Genomic DNA, 11,972 nt, shown 5'->3' with positions numbered 1-11,972 from the left:
GCCGGGCGCACGCTGGCCGGGGAGGGCAGGCCGTGCACGGCGCGGCTCCGCTGGGGACTCGCGGTTCGCGTGGCACCTGCAGGCGCCCCTTTGCGGGAAGGTGTCCTCAAGCTGCGCTTAAGACTGTTATTCTGGGTTGAAAAAAGAACAATTCCTTTGCTAATTCCTTTACCTCAGAGTGGTCACCGAGGTTGGCTGCAATATGTATGACAGGTAGTGTAGACATAAGTTGAAACTTCTGCCTGTCAATGGTAAATCAGTTCTAGGTTGCTTAACACTTCTGAGCAACAGCTTTCTCTTTACACCGCTGTGGCAAATTTAAGCTGATCTCTGAGATGAGAGCAAAGAATTAGAAGAGTGGAAATAAGTCAGAGGAAAAGACAGGTGGGAGGGATGACAACAGGTGGGTTTTTAGACTCCTGCCTCTGTCGTTCAGAATGTAGGCAGTGCTGGTGGGGGTGACAGCAGAGGTTTCCTGTTTCTGTTTATTGCTTCTTGCTGGGAGACCTTTTCAGTGTGGTGCAGGGTCGTTTGTAGGCATCAAGGAGGTTCCCATGAAGGCTCCCTCAGTGATCACTCTATCTGTCAGCAGTGTTCCTCCCCAGTTATACAGCACCTGAAGAGAGTTCAGTCTTGCTGAGTTACATTCAGGACACTGACACACCAATATATAAGCACTTCTGCATGTCTAGGGCCTCAAACAGCTTATGTTTTATATAAACTAAAACTTTGGCTTACATTAGGCTTCCCTGCATTTGCTGCTTTTCATGAGCATTTTAGCCTACCAGTCAGATGTTTGGTAGAAGCTGAGCTGTGTTACAATGTCATGTTGATGCAGGGTCACCTCATCCCCTAAAGGAGACACTCCAGGTGCCCTGCCCTTTGCAGACAGATGCTTACCATGGTTAGAAAGAACAGATTTGTTTGGTGGGTCATGATATAAAGAACTTTGCAGTAATTTTTTACTACATTATACTGAGCAACAGACATGTATATGTGGTCAGCTGATTCTGTTCTTGGCCCTTACCCTACTTTTGTCCATAACAGTGTACAGCAGGGAAAAAGCCAGAAGGATTTTGTAAGAAGATCCCTGCAGGCTATCACACTTCCCTCTTATTTACTGCAATCAAATAATCAAATTTGAGTGTGGTGAATTGAACCCTGAGTTGTTGTTGACTGGTCTAGCTGTGGAAGAGTTCCCTAGTTAAGAACAGAAAAAAGGCCTTAATAGCAGCATTTAAATGTGTAGGCAAAAGTAGCTGTGATGCATTTATATCCTGTTGAAAAGTCTCTGAGTTTGTTTCCTTTCTCCTGTGGTAGTGCTGCTCCCACAGTCAGCCTTCTTTTCAGAGTCTGGCTTGCATTAGATTTGTTTTTGAGGATAATTACTGCATAGACTCTTTCCAGCTTTGGGGGCCTGCAGTTGCTTAATGGACCCTGTGTAGCAGATCAGGTGAGGTTTTGCTTGATTAAACTGCATCTGCTGGGGGTCAGCAAACAGCCAGAATCACCCGATGGCTCTGTTAATTGTTGCTTGCTCTGTTTCAGGGAAAGCTGACAGCAAGGGAACGAATTCTGCTGCTGTTGGACCCTGACAGTTTTGATGAATATGACATGTTTGTGGAACACAGATGTACTGACTTTGGGATGGACTCTAGTAAGAATAAGGTAGTTTTATTTCATATAACTCTTGTTTCAGCATCCTCTGTGCAGCCAGCCCACTGGTTGGAAATGGGTTCTTCTGTTCACATGAGATTTTTACTATTTGTTTTCTTTTTATGTATAATTTTGTTTTGTAAATTTGCTCTTATTACTCTTAGTTTCCATTTAACGGAGTTTCCAAATTTCCAGTTTACAGAGTTTTTTGTTGTCTAAACTTGATATCTTTTTTAAAAGGTCACCTGTTTGGTTCACATACCTTCCTGGGAATTGTCCTAGATTTGCATTTTAAACAGTAGAGGAGGCTGCAGAGCTTTGTTGGTGCAATTTTGTCAATCAGATCAGATACGAGGAGAAAATCAAGGTAGATACTCCTGCTTCCCTACAGGTAGGATTAGAGTTATTGGATGAAGCAACTCAGATCTATATTTATGCCTGCCAAACTACAGTCATAAAATCCTCGAGGGCTTTATGATCTGACTGGATGTTTGGAAGTCCCAGCATTTGCCCTAAATGTGTCCTAAATTTGCCCCCAGCATGTGTCCTAAACCAGCCTGGTACAGGGAGTTCCACACACAGGGAAAATCCGTGGCTCCCAAGGGTCTCTCATGATAACTGGTGCCTGCTCATGTTCTGCCTGGGGAGTGTTCTGCTGTGGTTTGGCAGAAGGGACCAGTGAGCTGCTGGCATGTCAGTGCCAATGCTGATGTGCCTGGTCACTGTCAGTGTTGCAGTAGCCAGAGGCTGTTTGCTGTGGGCTGTTGGTGTGAGGAGCTGCTCTGTGTGTGCCCTGTGCTGCACACAGTGACCATAACTTCTGTTTGTGCTGTTCTTTAACCAGTTCATTGGGTTTCAGTCCTTCAGGTTGTAGGATTGCAGCCAGCAATTGTCATCAGCCTGTGGGTGAGGGAGGGGACAGCAGAGGTGCTGGGAATGGCAAAGGTGAAGGATTTGTTTGTTGAGTCAGACAGAGGCTGATGACACTTGGTGCTGGGAAGGATGTTGTGTTAGACCTCCTCCCCTCTCAGGGGATAGCAGAGCAATCATCTTTTTTCCTCTATTTTTTTTACTCTGTTCCCCAGCAAACTCAAATAACTGCCTGAGTTGCCTCTCATTGAGTTACTCCATGCTGCATATCACACTGCTGATAAGAAATTGCTGTTTCTGAAAATAGGAGGAGGAGCAGCAGAGTCCTGAGTGTGACAAGAGGGTTAATTTTTTCCCTTGTGCTTCAGAATTCACCCTTCAGTGAGCTGCAGATTGTGTTTACAGAGCACAGTTTCACAACAGATGACCTAACTGTGGCCACTGAGCTGGAATATTAGTTTAGCATTGAATTTCTCAGAGTGCCTGGAACTTTCTGAGGGTAGGGTAGGACTTGTGCTCACATCCAGGCTGCTCTGTGGGCTGCTGGGGCTTTTGGGAGTCACCTTCACGTGGCAGTGGCTGAAGTACAGGTGTGTGCTGCTGTGCTGTGTGCCAGGGGCTGAGAGCAGTGCTGTGTGTGCAGCCTGAAAAAAGGCACCAGACAAGTGTGACCTTCCTGACAGCAGATCACCTGCCCTATGTGGTCCTTAGAGCGGGCCCTGCAGCACACACTTCCCTGTTTTCCTTCCTTTTTATTTTTTTAATTTTAATGCCAAACAACAAAGCACTTCAGTGCCTGAAATTCCCTTTCTGGGCTGTCAGTAAAAAAGTTCCTTTCCTAATGTTGTCTTGAAAGACTTCTATATATTTTCTTTACTAGAAAGTGATGCAATATAGATGAAGCACATTTTAAGACTCACAGGCTCCATTTCCTTGGTTCTTTCTTCCTTTATTTACAGGGTGAAAAGTGGGACAGGTCAAGTTCAAGTATTTGAGGTGACTGTAATTATATTTTTGGACCTGTCCAGGATTGGTTTTTGTCCCGTATCAACACCTCAGAGGTTTGTGCACTATGTCAATTATTTCAAAAACATCAGCTAGTCCTGATAAAAGGTACATCCTATTCTATCTCTGAGAGCATGATTTGTCTTAATTTCAGATATTCTAAATTTGAAGGGAAACTGCTAAGTTCACTGATCTTTACTCTAATACATAAAGAATATGTGATATTACCTCTAAGTTTTCCTTTTCACAGCTGGGTAAAATCTTTGTGGAGCCCCCACTGCAGACATGGAAGATGAAACCTCCCAAGAAATCAGTCTTTGCTTTGTTTTAGTTGGAGTTTGTGGAAATTTTAGTTGACATCATAGTTGCTTTGATTTTTCTATCTCTTATTTTCAATTAATCTTATTTGTTTTTAATGCAGTATCCTGGTGACAGTGTGGTGACTGGCCGTGGACGGATTAATGGGAGACTAGCTTATGTTTTCAGTCAGGTAAAGTTTTACTTGTTTTTAAGTAGTGTGAACTTATTTCAAAGGATACGTTCACAATAGCTCAGCGTGGCCATGTAGCAATGTACCTGTGGGAGGAAGCAGGGCGCCCTCAGACAAGAAGCAAAAAGGCTTGTGATAGATAGCATATAAATACATAAAATATACTTTTTATGTCAAAATATATTTTTTATATTAAAATAAAAGTATTTCAGAGGAAACATCTTAGGTAGAGACTTATCTTGGTCACTCACTGTGAAAGAAAGGCTTTCTTTCAGATCATTACTAAGTGCTGCTCTGTTCTGGGCCACAAAGTAGCCTTTGTTCCATTTGCTGTCATGGCCAAAGTGGCTGTTGCTGTGTTACCTTGGAGCAAGGTGTACACTCTGCCTTTTTTGTCTTGGATGTGTGCTCCTTCCAAGGAGAGTCACTGATACATGGGCCTGAGCATGTGGAGAGGAGCCAAACACAAACCTTCATTTTAGAACACAAGTAGGGGGCAGTTTTTGTATTAGTAGAATTTAAGAGTGCCCCTTCATGATACATCCCTCCCTTTTTATATTTGAAGACCTTTTCCCTCCAAACTGAGCTGCCTGCTGAGATGCTGAACCTTTTTGGTTCAAATGTTAGTCATAGCCATGCTGTCTCTGTCCACACAGTTTTTGGGGCTTCTTTGGGAGTAAGACTGGGTGGGAATGCAGCAGAGAAACTCCCCAGGAGCTGGCTCTGGTTGTGCCAGGAGGTGTCAATATCCTCTTTTTCTTCTGGATCAGTCCCAGGGCCTGTTAGAGATTTTGGCTGACACAGTCCCTGCAGCACCCCTTGGACATAACTCTAGAATGGTGATGTGTGTCCAGGTTTGTATTTCCTCCTAGTAAAGGATGCTTGTGTTGAGCTGGCATCCTCTGCAGGCTGCACTGAGGGAGTCAGTTGTTTTGAAGCAGCATCCAAATATAGAGCACTCTAGGATTATGTTTTTTACTAGCAATAATTGACAACATTTTACTGAAATTATTATTTCCCTAACCTGAAAATTTGTTTTACTTTCAGGATTTTACTGTATTTGGAGGCAGTTTATCTGGAGTTCATGCCCAGAAGATCTGCAAGGTAATATGGCACAGAAGAAAACAACAAAAAAAAAAATTGTCAGCATTCTTTTTTTTTAGTCTGTTGTGATAATGACTTTGGAGAAAATGTTTGGTGACTGACTTTAGTGGACTCTGACATGGGCCATGCCTGAGAGTGGTGCCTCTGGAAACTTTCTGAGTGTGACTGAGCTTTTCCAGGTTGTACAGACTTTGTTACATGAAGTTATGTCTTCTACTCTACTGCAAAGGATGAGAGACTTGCCAAGTACAAATATAAATTAACTACTCATTGTCCACTGGAGAGAAGAGGAATGAATTCGGAGAAACTTTTTCCTCTAACCAGTGTGCTGTGAAAGGGTGTAACATTTTAAAAGAAAGCAAATGTAACAAGTAAACAGCCTGAAGATAAACGGTTTTACAACTTTGAGGTCACCTTGACCCTGAGAGTTTCTCTTATCAGACACTTGTGGCTATTTATTCCTGTTTGTCTGCTTGTCTTGTGAGAAGAGTTTTTGAATCCCAGGACTGGGGAGACAAGAACTCTTTCATGGATGGGTGTTGAGTGGTGTGAACTGGGAAACCTTCCTGAATTTTCTTGCTGTGAAATCAGAAACAAGATTTTTGGTGCACAAGGCCTTTTATGCTGTGGAAATAACTACTCTTTGCCATAGGCTCCTCAGGAGTGTGTGGGTATAAAACTAGGACACATGAAGACTTTGGGCTCAATAACAACTATTTGGTTTTAGCAGGTCTTGATATTGGAAAGGAATTACCCTTTCACACTGGAGCTTTGTGGTGTCTGTACTGGGGAGGGATGGAATGGCACTGGAATGATGGGATGCTTTCTGGTGGGTTTTCTTTGATCTCTTCTTTCTACAGCAGCAGGGTCTGATCACAGAACTAGAAAAAAATGTGTCCCTCCTGGTTGGTGCTGTTCTTGGTGAGCTCCAAAGCTGGAAGGCTCTAGGGGCATCAGTTGCTTTGGGGTTCAGTCTTTGTCAGTGTTTTAGGAAGAACTTGGAAGAGCCTTGGGAAAAAAAATCCATAAATATTCCAGGTCCCTGGAAAACAGCAGAACATGTCAGTGAATTCTAGGACTGTACAGAAGTAGTTACCACCAGCTCCTGTTTGGGTCCTCTGAGACACCACTGACCTAAGTGGCACCAAGTGTAGCTTCTGTGTTTCTAGGCAATATAAAATTCAAGATTGATGCTACAAGCACTCTGAAAGATGGGACTGGAATTGTAAATCACTTAGCAAGTTAAAGATTGTCTGAAATAATTTTATTACAATGATTGAAAGGGCAGGGAAAAGCAACTTCAAAATTCAAAATGGGGATTAACTGATATTTTACAAATATTATTTAGGAACTAAAACAGATCTTGATGTTAAAACAGAACATAATGTGCCAGTGCTGAAGTTTATGGAAATGGCAGACATTTTACTGGAATTCAATAATCAGGAATATTTTGTGCAAGGAATGTAAGGAATTCAGTCCTCCTACTTAAGGCTCTGTTATAGCATTGTGTATGATCTTGAGGCAAGTAACCAAAATTATCAGAGCCCTAGAAAACAGGATGTGGGACTGAATTGATGGTGCTTAGCCTAGAAACATGAAGAGGAATATGAAGGCTGAAAAGAGATTTGAGGTACTTGAATATTCACAAAAGTAAAGGCCAAGAATAGCTAATTTCTCTCCCTCACTGCTGTGTATCAAGACAAATGTAATGTTTAAATTTCTGGAGGAAAGATGTAATTTAGTCCTCCTAAAGAAGTTCTAAAAAGGGTAATCAAGCATTAGAATATACAGCTTAAAGAGATTCCACAGCCACCACTGCAACAAACTTTGAGGAGCAGATGAGACATATCTGAGGGGATGTTTGAGGTGCAGTTGAGGCCCCTGATGAACAGGGGGAGCCCTCAGCTGCACAGGCCCCTTTCCTGGGACCGTGTCACTCATATTCATTAGCCAAATCCAGTGCTGAGTGTGGAGATGCCCAGCTGGGAATGCGGATATTTCTGGGGTTCAGCTGGGTCAGTACTGAGGAGTTTGTGTTCATCACTAGATCATGGATCAAGCTGCCATGGTTGGAGCACCCGTGATTGGGCTGAATGACTCTGGAGGAGCCCGCATCCAGGAGGGAGTGGAGTCCTTGGCAGGCTATGCAGACATATTTTTGGTGAGTAGGCTGCTGGATGGACAGGGAGTTTGGCATCCTCAAAGGTGGACAAAACATGCAAGTGGGTGTTTGTAAGTAAATGTTAAGGTTATTGTTCTGTTTCATCCAATGGGTAGAACAGACTCAGACCTTGGTTGTTTTCTTGGGTTTGGGGAAATGTACCCATGTCTTAAACAAGGGTCATGCTGAGCTCTGTAAAGCTCTGTGATCCAATGTGTAGTGAGAATGGATGTCCAGTGGTGATTGCTCTGGTGAAAGTTTTATGTCCTAGAGGATTTTTGGGGTTAATACAAGAATTTTTCCCCAAGGTGCACTACTGCTCATTTTTTTCACAGAAATTACATTCCTTTTTATGCTGCTAAAATACTTTGCATCAAATTGCACATACAGGACACTGTCCCTTCAGTAGGAAAGCAGGTGGGATGTCAGGTCAGTCAGATGCTGACAGGTTTTGGGGTGCTACAGTCTGGGAGGGACAGTTACAGAAGTTGTTGTGACCCACTTGAGCAACAAGCAGTGTAAGTGGTTTTTTGAACAACACACCATCCATGCTGGACAGCAACCATTCACCTTTGTGTAAAATTCTAGCCAGTGCAGAAACCTAATTTAAAAAAAAATCCCTCCCCCAGCTGGTCAGTAAGCTTACTTCTACCTCTGAGCACAGTGTACCTACACGTTCAAATATCAGGGACATCCACTCCTTCCCACTGCAGGTTCAGTGCAGTTTTTGCCCTGGCAGCATCTGTTGAGGTGGCTCCTGTTATCTCCTTTGCAGTCATTGCATGGTATAGGGAATCAGCTGTACGGGAACAGAATAAGAAACTCATTTTGGTTCAATTTGCATCAAGAGATTCTGTCCAGATAATTGTCTGCCAGTAGATAAAAGTCCTGTTTGTCATGGTGAATTCTGCCAGAATCTGGGCACAGATTTAAAGACACACTTCTTTGGTAAACCATTTTTTTTTCCTATTTCAGAGAAATGTTTTGTGTTCTGGTGTCATTCCCCAAATCTCCCTCATCATGGGTCCTTGTGCTGGTGGAGCCGTGTATTCTCCTGCCTTAACTGATTTCACATTCATGGTGAAGGTAAGGGTTTGTCCTGAGCTGCTGCTGGTGACATTGATCACACACTAAGTGATCATATGGGAATGGGTGTTTTCCAAGATGATCTCCTGCTTTGGATTTTTATTTTGCATGAAAAGTTGAGAAAAACTTTCCCAGATAACTTGTGGACAATTGCATTTTCAGTGGATTTTTAATGCAGACGCAGCCTTTTAAAGAAATGTGTCCCTCTTCTTATTTTAAGGGAAGTTTCAAGAGGCTGTGGCTGTTCTTTAGGTGCTTTTGCAGCTTGGCACTGGCATTCAGTGTTTCTGCTTTTCCCCTTCCCTCAGGACACATCCTACCTGTTCATCACCGGGCCTGACGTGGTGAAGTCTGTCACCAATGAAGATGTCACCCAGGAGCAGCTCGGGGGTGCAAAGACACACACTGCAGTGTCTGGTGAGAGCTGGGGGCTTTACTGGACATGCTAATTGTGCTCAGAGTAAATGAGTTAGTTCTGGCTAAACAGCCCGTTGGCCAATCCAGATGAGTCTAAGGGACAAAGCTCTGCCTAAGCACAGGATCTGACTCTGCATCCGCTTTCCTGCAGCTCCTGTTTAGTAACAGAACACAATGAAAGGAGAGTGGGAATGTGGGAGAGTTCTGGGATTTGGAAGAGAAAGTAGAAAACCCACAAAATATGCTGGAAGTGGGAACACTGGCAGGGAGTAGGGTTTAGTGAAGTCAGCCTGGGTGGGGTTTTTTTGTTTGTTGTCCAGACATTTGCATGGGTTGAAAGATTCTCAACAGTCCTTTGTTTGCTCACTAATGTGATTGATTGAACTGATTAACTATAAACTAAATGGCAGTGTGGGCTGAAGCACTTCTTCCCTCTTTTCCCCTCTGTGAAAATGTCTGTGAGTCATGAATCTTCTCAAGACTCAGATGACTTAGGATCTCAAATTCTGTGTGGACCGAGCTGGTGATGAACCAAAACCACACACACAGATGCTGCCCAGATCCAGCCCTTTTATAAAAGCACTTGTAGTCCAACACTTGGGTGCAGCACAGTAACCTGATCAGAGTTCCAGAAGGCTGGAGTCCGGGTAGGGCTGTGCCAGCTGATAAACCACTTCACATTTCACATTATTTTAAATATGAGGTCAGCAATGCAGACCTGTTCTGGAGGAAGTCTGACATAGTACATGTTTTCTAGATATTTTTAGCTGGTTAGATTTGGTGGGTTAAGACTCCTGATTGTTAACAGCTCAAGTTTAAGGAGTCTTGCTGTTGCTTGTTTTATCTTTATTGGTATCTATTTGGAAAGGAAGGCTTGCACAATGATTTCCACACCTGCTTTGCTGTGTCTGTGCAGGAGTTGCACACAGAGCCTTTGAGAATGACATCGATGCTCTGCTGAACCTCCGAGAGTTCTTTAATTATTTACCCCTGAGCAACCGGGACCCAGCTCCAGTCTGCGAGTGCCATGATCCCAGGTAAGGGAGCCTGGCTGAGCTCAGTGCTCTCTGAGCATGCATTTCATGGCTTCTCTGGCTTAAGGGGCACAGAGACATGGCTGTTCTGTGCCTGGGATCTTGGCAGATAATTCTGCATTCTGGTACGTGAACATGGGAGGTGTTCCAACATGTGTGTGTTCACTGTTAGGTTTAATTCTCTTTTTTGAAAGGGCAGTTGTCCAGGATGTGAGCAGAATGTGGGGAAAAGCAATCTCTGTCCAGGTGGGCTGCCCAGTCCCTTGGAACAAGTGAGAGAGGTAGGAAATAGCAGTGAGTGGCAGTGGGGAGAACTTGCCCTGTTCTGTCAGCTTTGTCTGTTGGATGAGTTCTGCTCATTAGAGGTGGGCAGGCAACAAGGAGGCAGAAAGCTTTGTGTGTTATGTCATTGTGGAGTTGGCAACTTAATCCAGGAAGAACTTGAGCCATTTCAAGAGGGGAAAAATGGCAACTGTCTGGACTTTTATCAGGGAATTTTTCCAGGAGCTGAGAGACAGCCAGAGAGACAGCACGGGACACTGAGCAGGGAGCCTCGGTAGGGCTGGGAGGCAGAGAATGTCAGTGCAGTAAAAGCATTTGGACCAAGCTCCAGCTGCACTCGAAATTCAGCCCTTTCCCTAGGGAACCCTCAAGAGGCTGTTGCACTCTCCTGCATGGGTGTGGTGCCTGAACATGTTCCTTTCAGCTCCTCACATGTATGTGATATGTCTTGGGGCTCTTCATGTGTGTTGATTTTAACGTTTGAGTCTGGAAGGTTATTTTCTCTTTATCTCCCACTGTGCTTTTCAGTGTTTCATTTTGTTTGGGGAGGTGCTTTTGGATTGATTTTACAAATCACAGTGCTGGTCCCTGAGATACATTTCTCACTTTTTAAAAAATAAATTTGCCATTTTCTTTTAGAGAATAGCCAGACAGGTCAATTAATTACTAGTCCTTCATTTTTCTGAGGTAGTGTTGATCTTCAGGAGTTCATTAAACTGTCCCGATCTGGTTCTGTTCTATTCTTGACTGCTCAGGTTTGTTAGTGACAAAACCACAGCAAATCTCTTGTATTATTTGCTGAGTTTGGGGGATTATCTTTGAGGTTATCATGATCTTTATAAGCATTCAACAAGTTGTACTGGGATAATTGATCTCTACAGACTTGATTTTGGTATTTTAATTTTCACTACAGAAACAACAGTCCATTTTTTAAATCATTGTACTTTATAACAGGCAGTTTATTTGTGAGAAGTGGTCAGTGAGGTTGTAGCTACTAAAGTATAAGAGATTTGTGTTCCTTAAAAAAAAAAGAACTAATTTTTTACTAGGCATGAGATATAATAAATGCAATTGGTACTAAGACCTTCAGTTTAGTAGCTTTTATACATGTGAAGGCAGATCTGTTTGTTAAATTTATCTGGTTTTATAGCAGCATCTCCAATAGTTCTCTCATTTATGTTCCTAATGTACAGATTGGTATTATTTCATCTGGACAAACTGACATCTTAATGGATTCCTTCTGCTTGGGATTGATGTGTTTGATCCTTACAGCTGCTCCAGTCCCAGTCTGTTCCTCTAGAGTAATTGCTTTCTTATTGCATTGTTTTCACCACACCAAAAATTTCCATAAATGATGCAAATTAAATGTAAACTACTTGTGCTTTTATTGTGAAGTCTTGGGGCTGTTCGGGTTGTTTGGTTGGTTTGTTTTTCCCTCTGTTTAGGTAAGTTTTTTGGTGTTGAAAAATGCTAGCCTTGGCTGCTGAAGCTTGTGTTGGTGAGTGTGTGTTGTCAGTGGCCTGGGTTCCAAGGACTTACAAGTTTCTTGCCGTACCCAGCTGTCCCTGGTGAGATGTCCCTGGCCTTTGGGAGGTGTCTGATGCATGGCATTCGCTGTATGGCATGGTGGGATTTTACCTCTCTCTGTGTCTCTGCACACTTCTGGAGGAGGTTATTGCAAGCTGTTGGTAACCAAGTGCAGGTTCAGTTCTGCATTGAGTGAAAGCCAGTGTCCACCTGGTGAGGGTGTGTCCAGCTGTCACAGGCTTTGACAATGAGCAGCACTTCTGTGCCACTAAGTGGGAGCTGTGAGAAACACCCGTGAAGCCCAGTGAGTGCAGCAGCAAGCTCCAGATGTCCTGTGTCT

The 11,972-nt window shown here is 43.4% G+C and overlaps 1 protein-coding gene across 4 annotated transcripts in view; it reads left to right on the top strand.

Annotated features, from left to right (window-relative positions):
• The window catches only part of PCCB (propionyl-CoA carboxylase subunit beta), a 34,265-nt gene that overhangs the window by 11,607 nt on the left and 10,686 nt on the right, over nucleotides 1-11,972 (top strand). For 3 of the 4 annotated variants that reach the window (XM_064386143.1, XM_064386146.1, XM_064386144.1), the window contains exons 2-8: nucleotides 1,549-1,668; nucleotides 3,953-4,021; nucleotides 5,069-5,125; nucleotides 7,173-7,286; nucleotides 8,262-8,372; nucleotides 8,681-8,789; nucleotides 9,706-9,826. In XM_064386143.1, coding sequence (XP_064242213.1) covers nucleotides 1,549-1,668; nucleotides 3,953-4,021; nucleotides 5,069-5,125; nucleotides 7,173-7,286; nucleotides 8,262-8,372; nucleotides 8,681-8,789; nucleotides 9,706-9,826 — 701 coding nt within the window. Of the gene's footprint in view, nucleotides 1-1,407; nucleotides 1,454-1,548; nucleotides 1,669-3,952; nucleotides 4,022-5,068; nucleotides 5,126-7,172; nucleotides 7,287-8,261; nucleotides 8,373-8,680; nucleotides 8,790-9,705; nucleotides 9,827-11,972 lie in introns of all 4 variants that reach the window. The other variant, XM_064386145.1, reaches the window with a different exon arrangement.

This window comes from Passer domesticus, chromosome 11 (assembly GCF_036417665.1).
Source record: "Passer domesticus isolate bPasDom1 chromosome 11, bPasDom1.hap1, whole genome shotgun sequence".
Lineage (NCBI taxonomy): Eukaryota > Metazoa > Chordata > Aves > Passeriformes > Passeridae > Passer > Passer domesticus.
The sequence above is the reverse complement of the archived record's forward strand: the minus strand, read 5'-3'. Positions and strand labels throughout refer to the sequence as shown.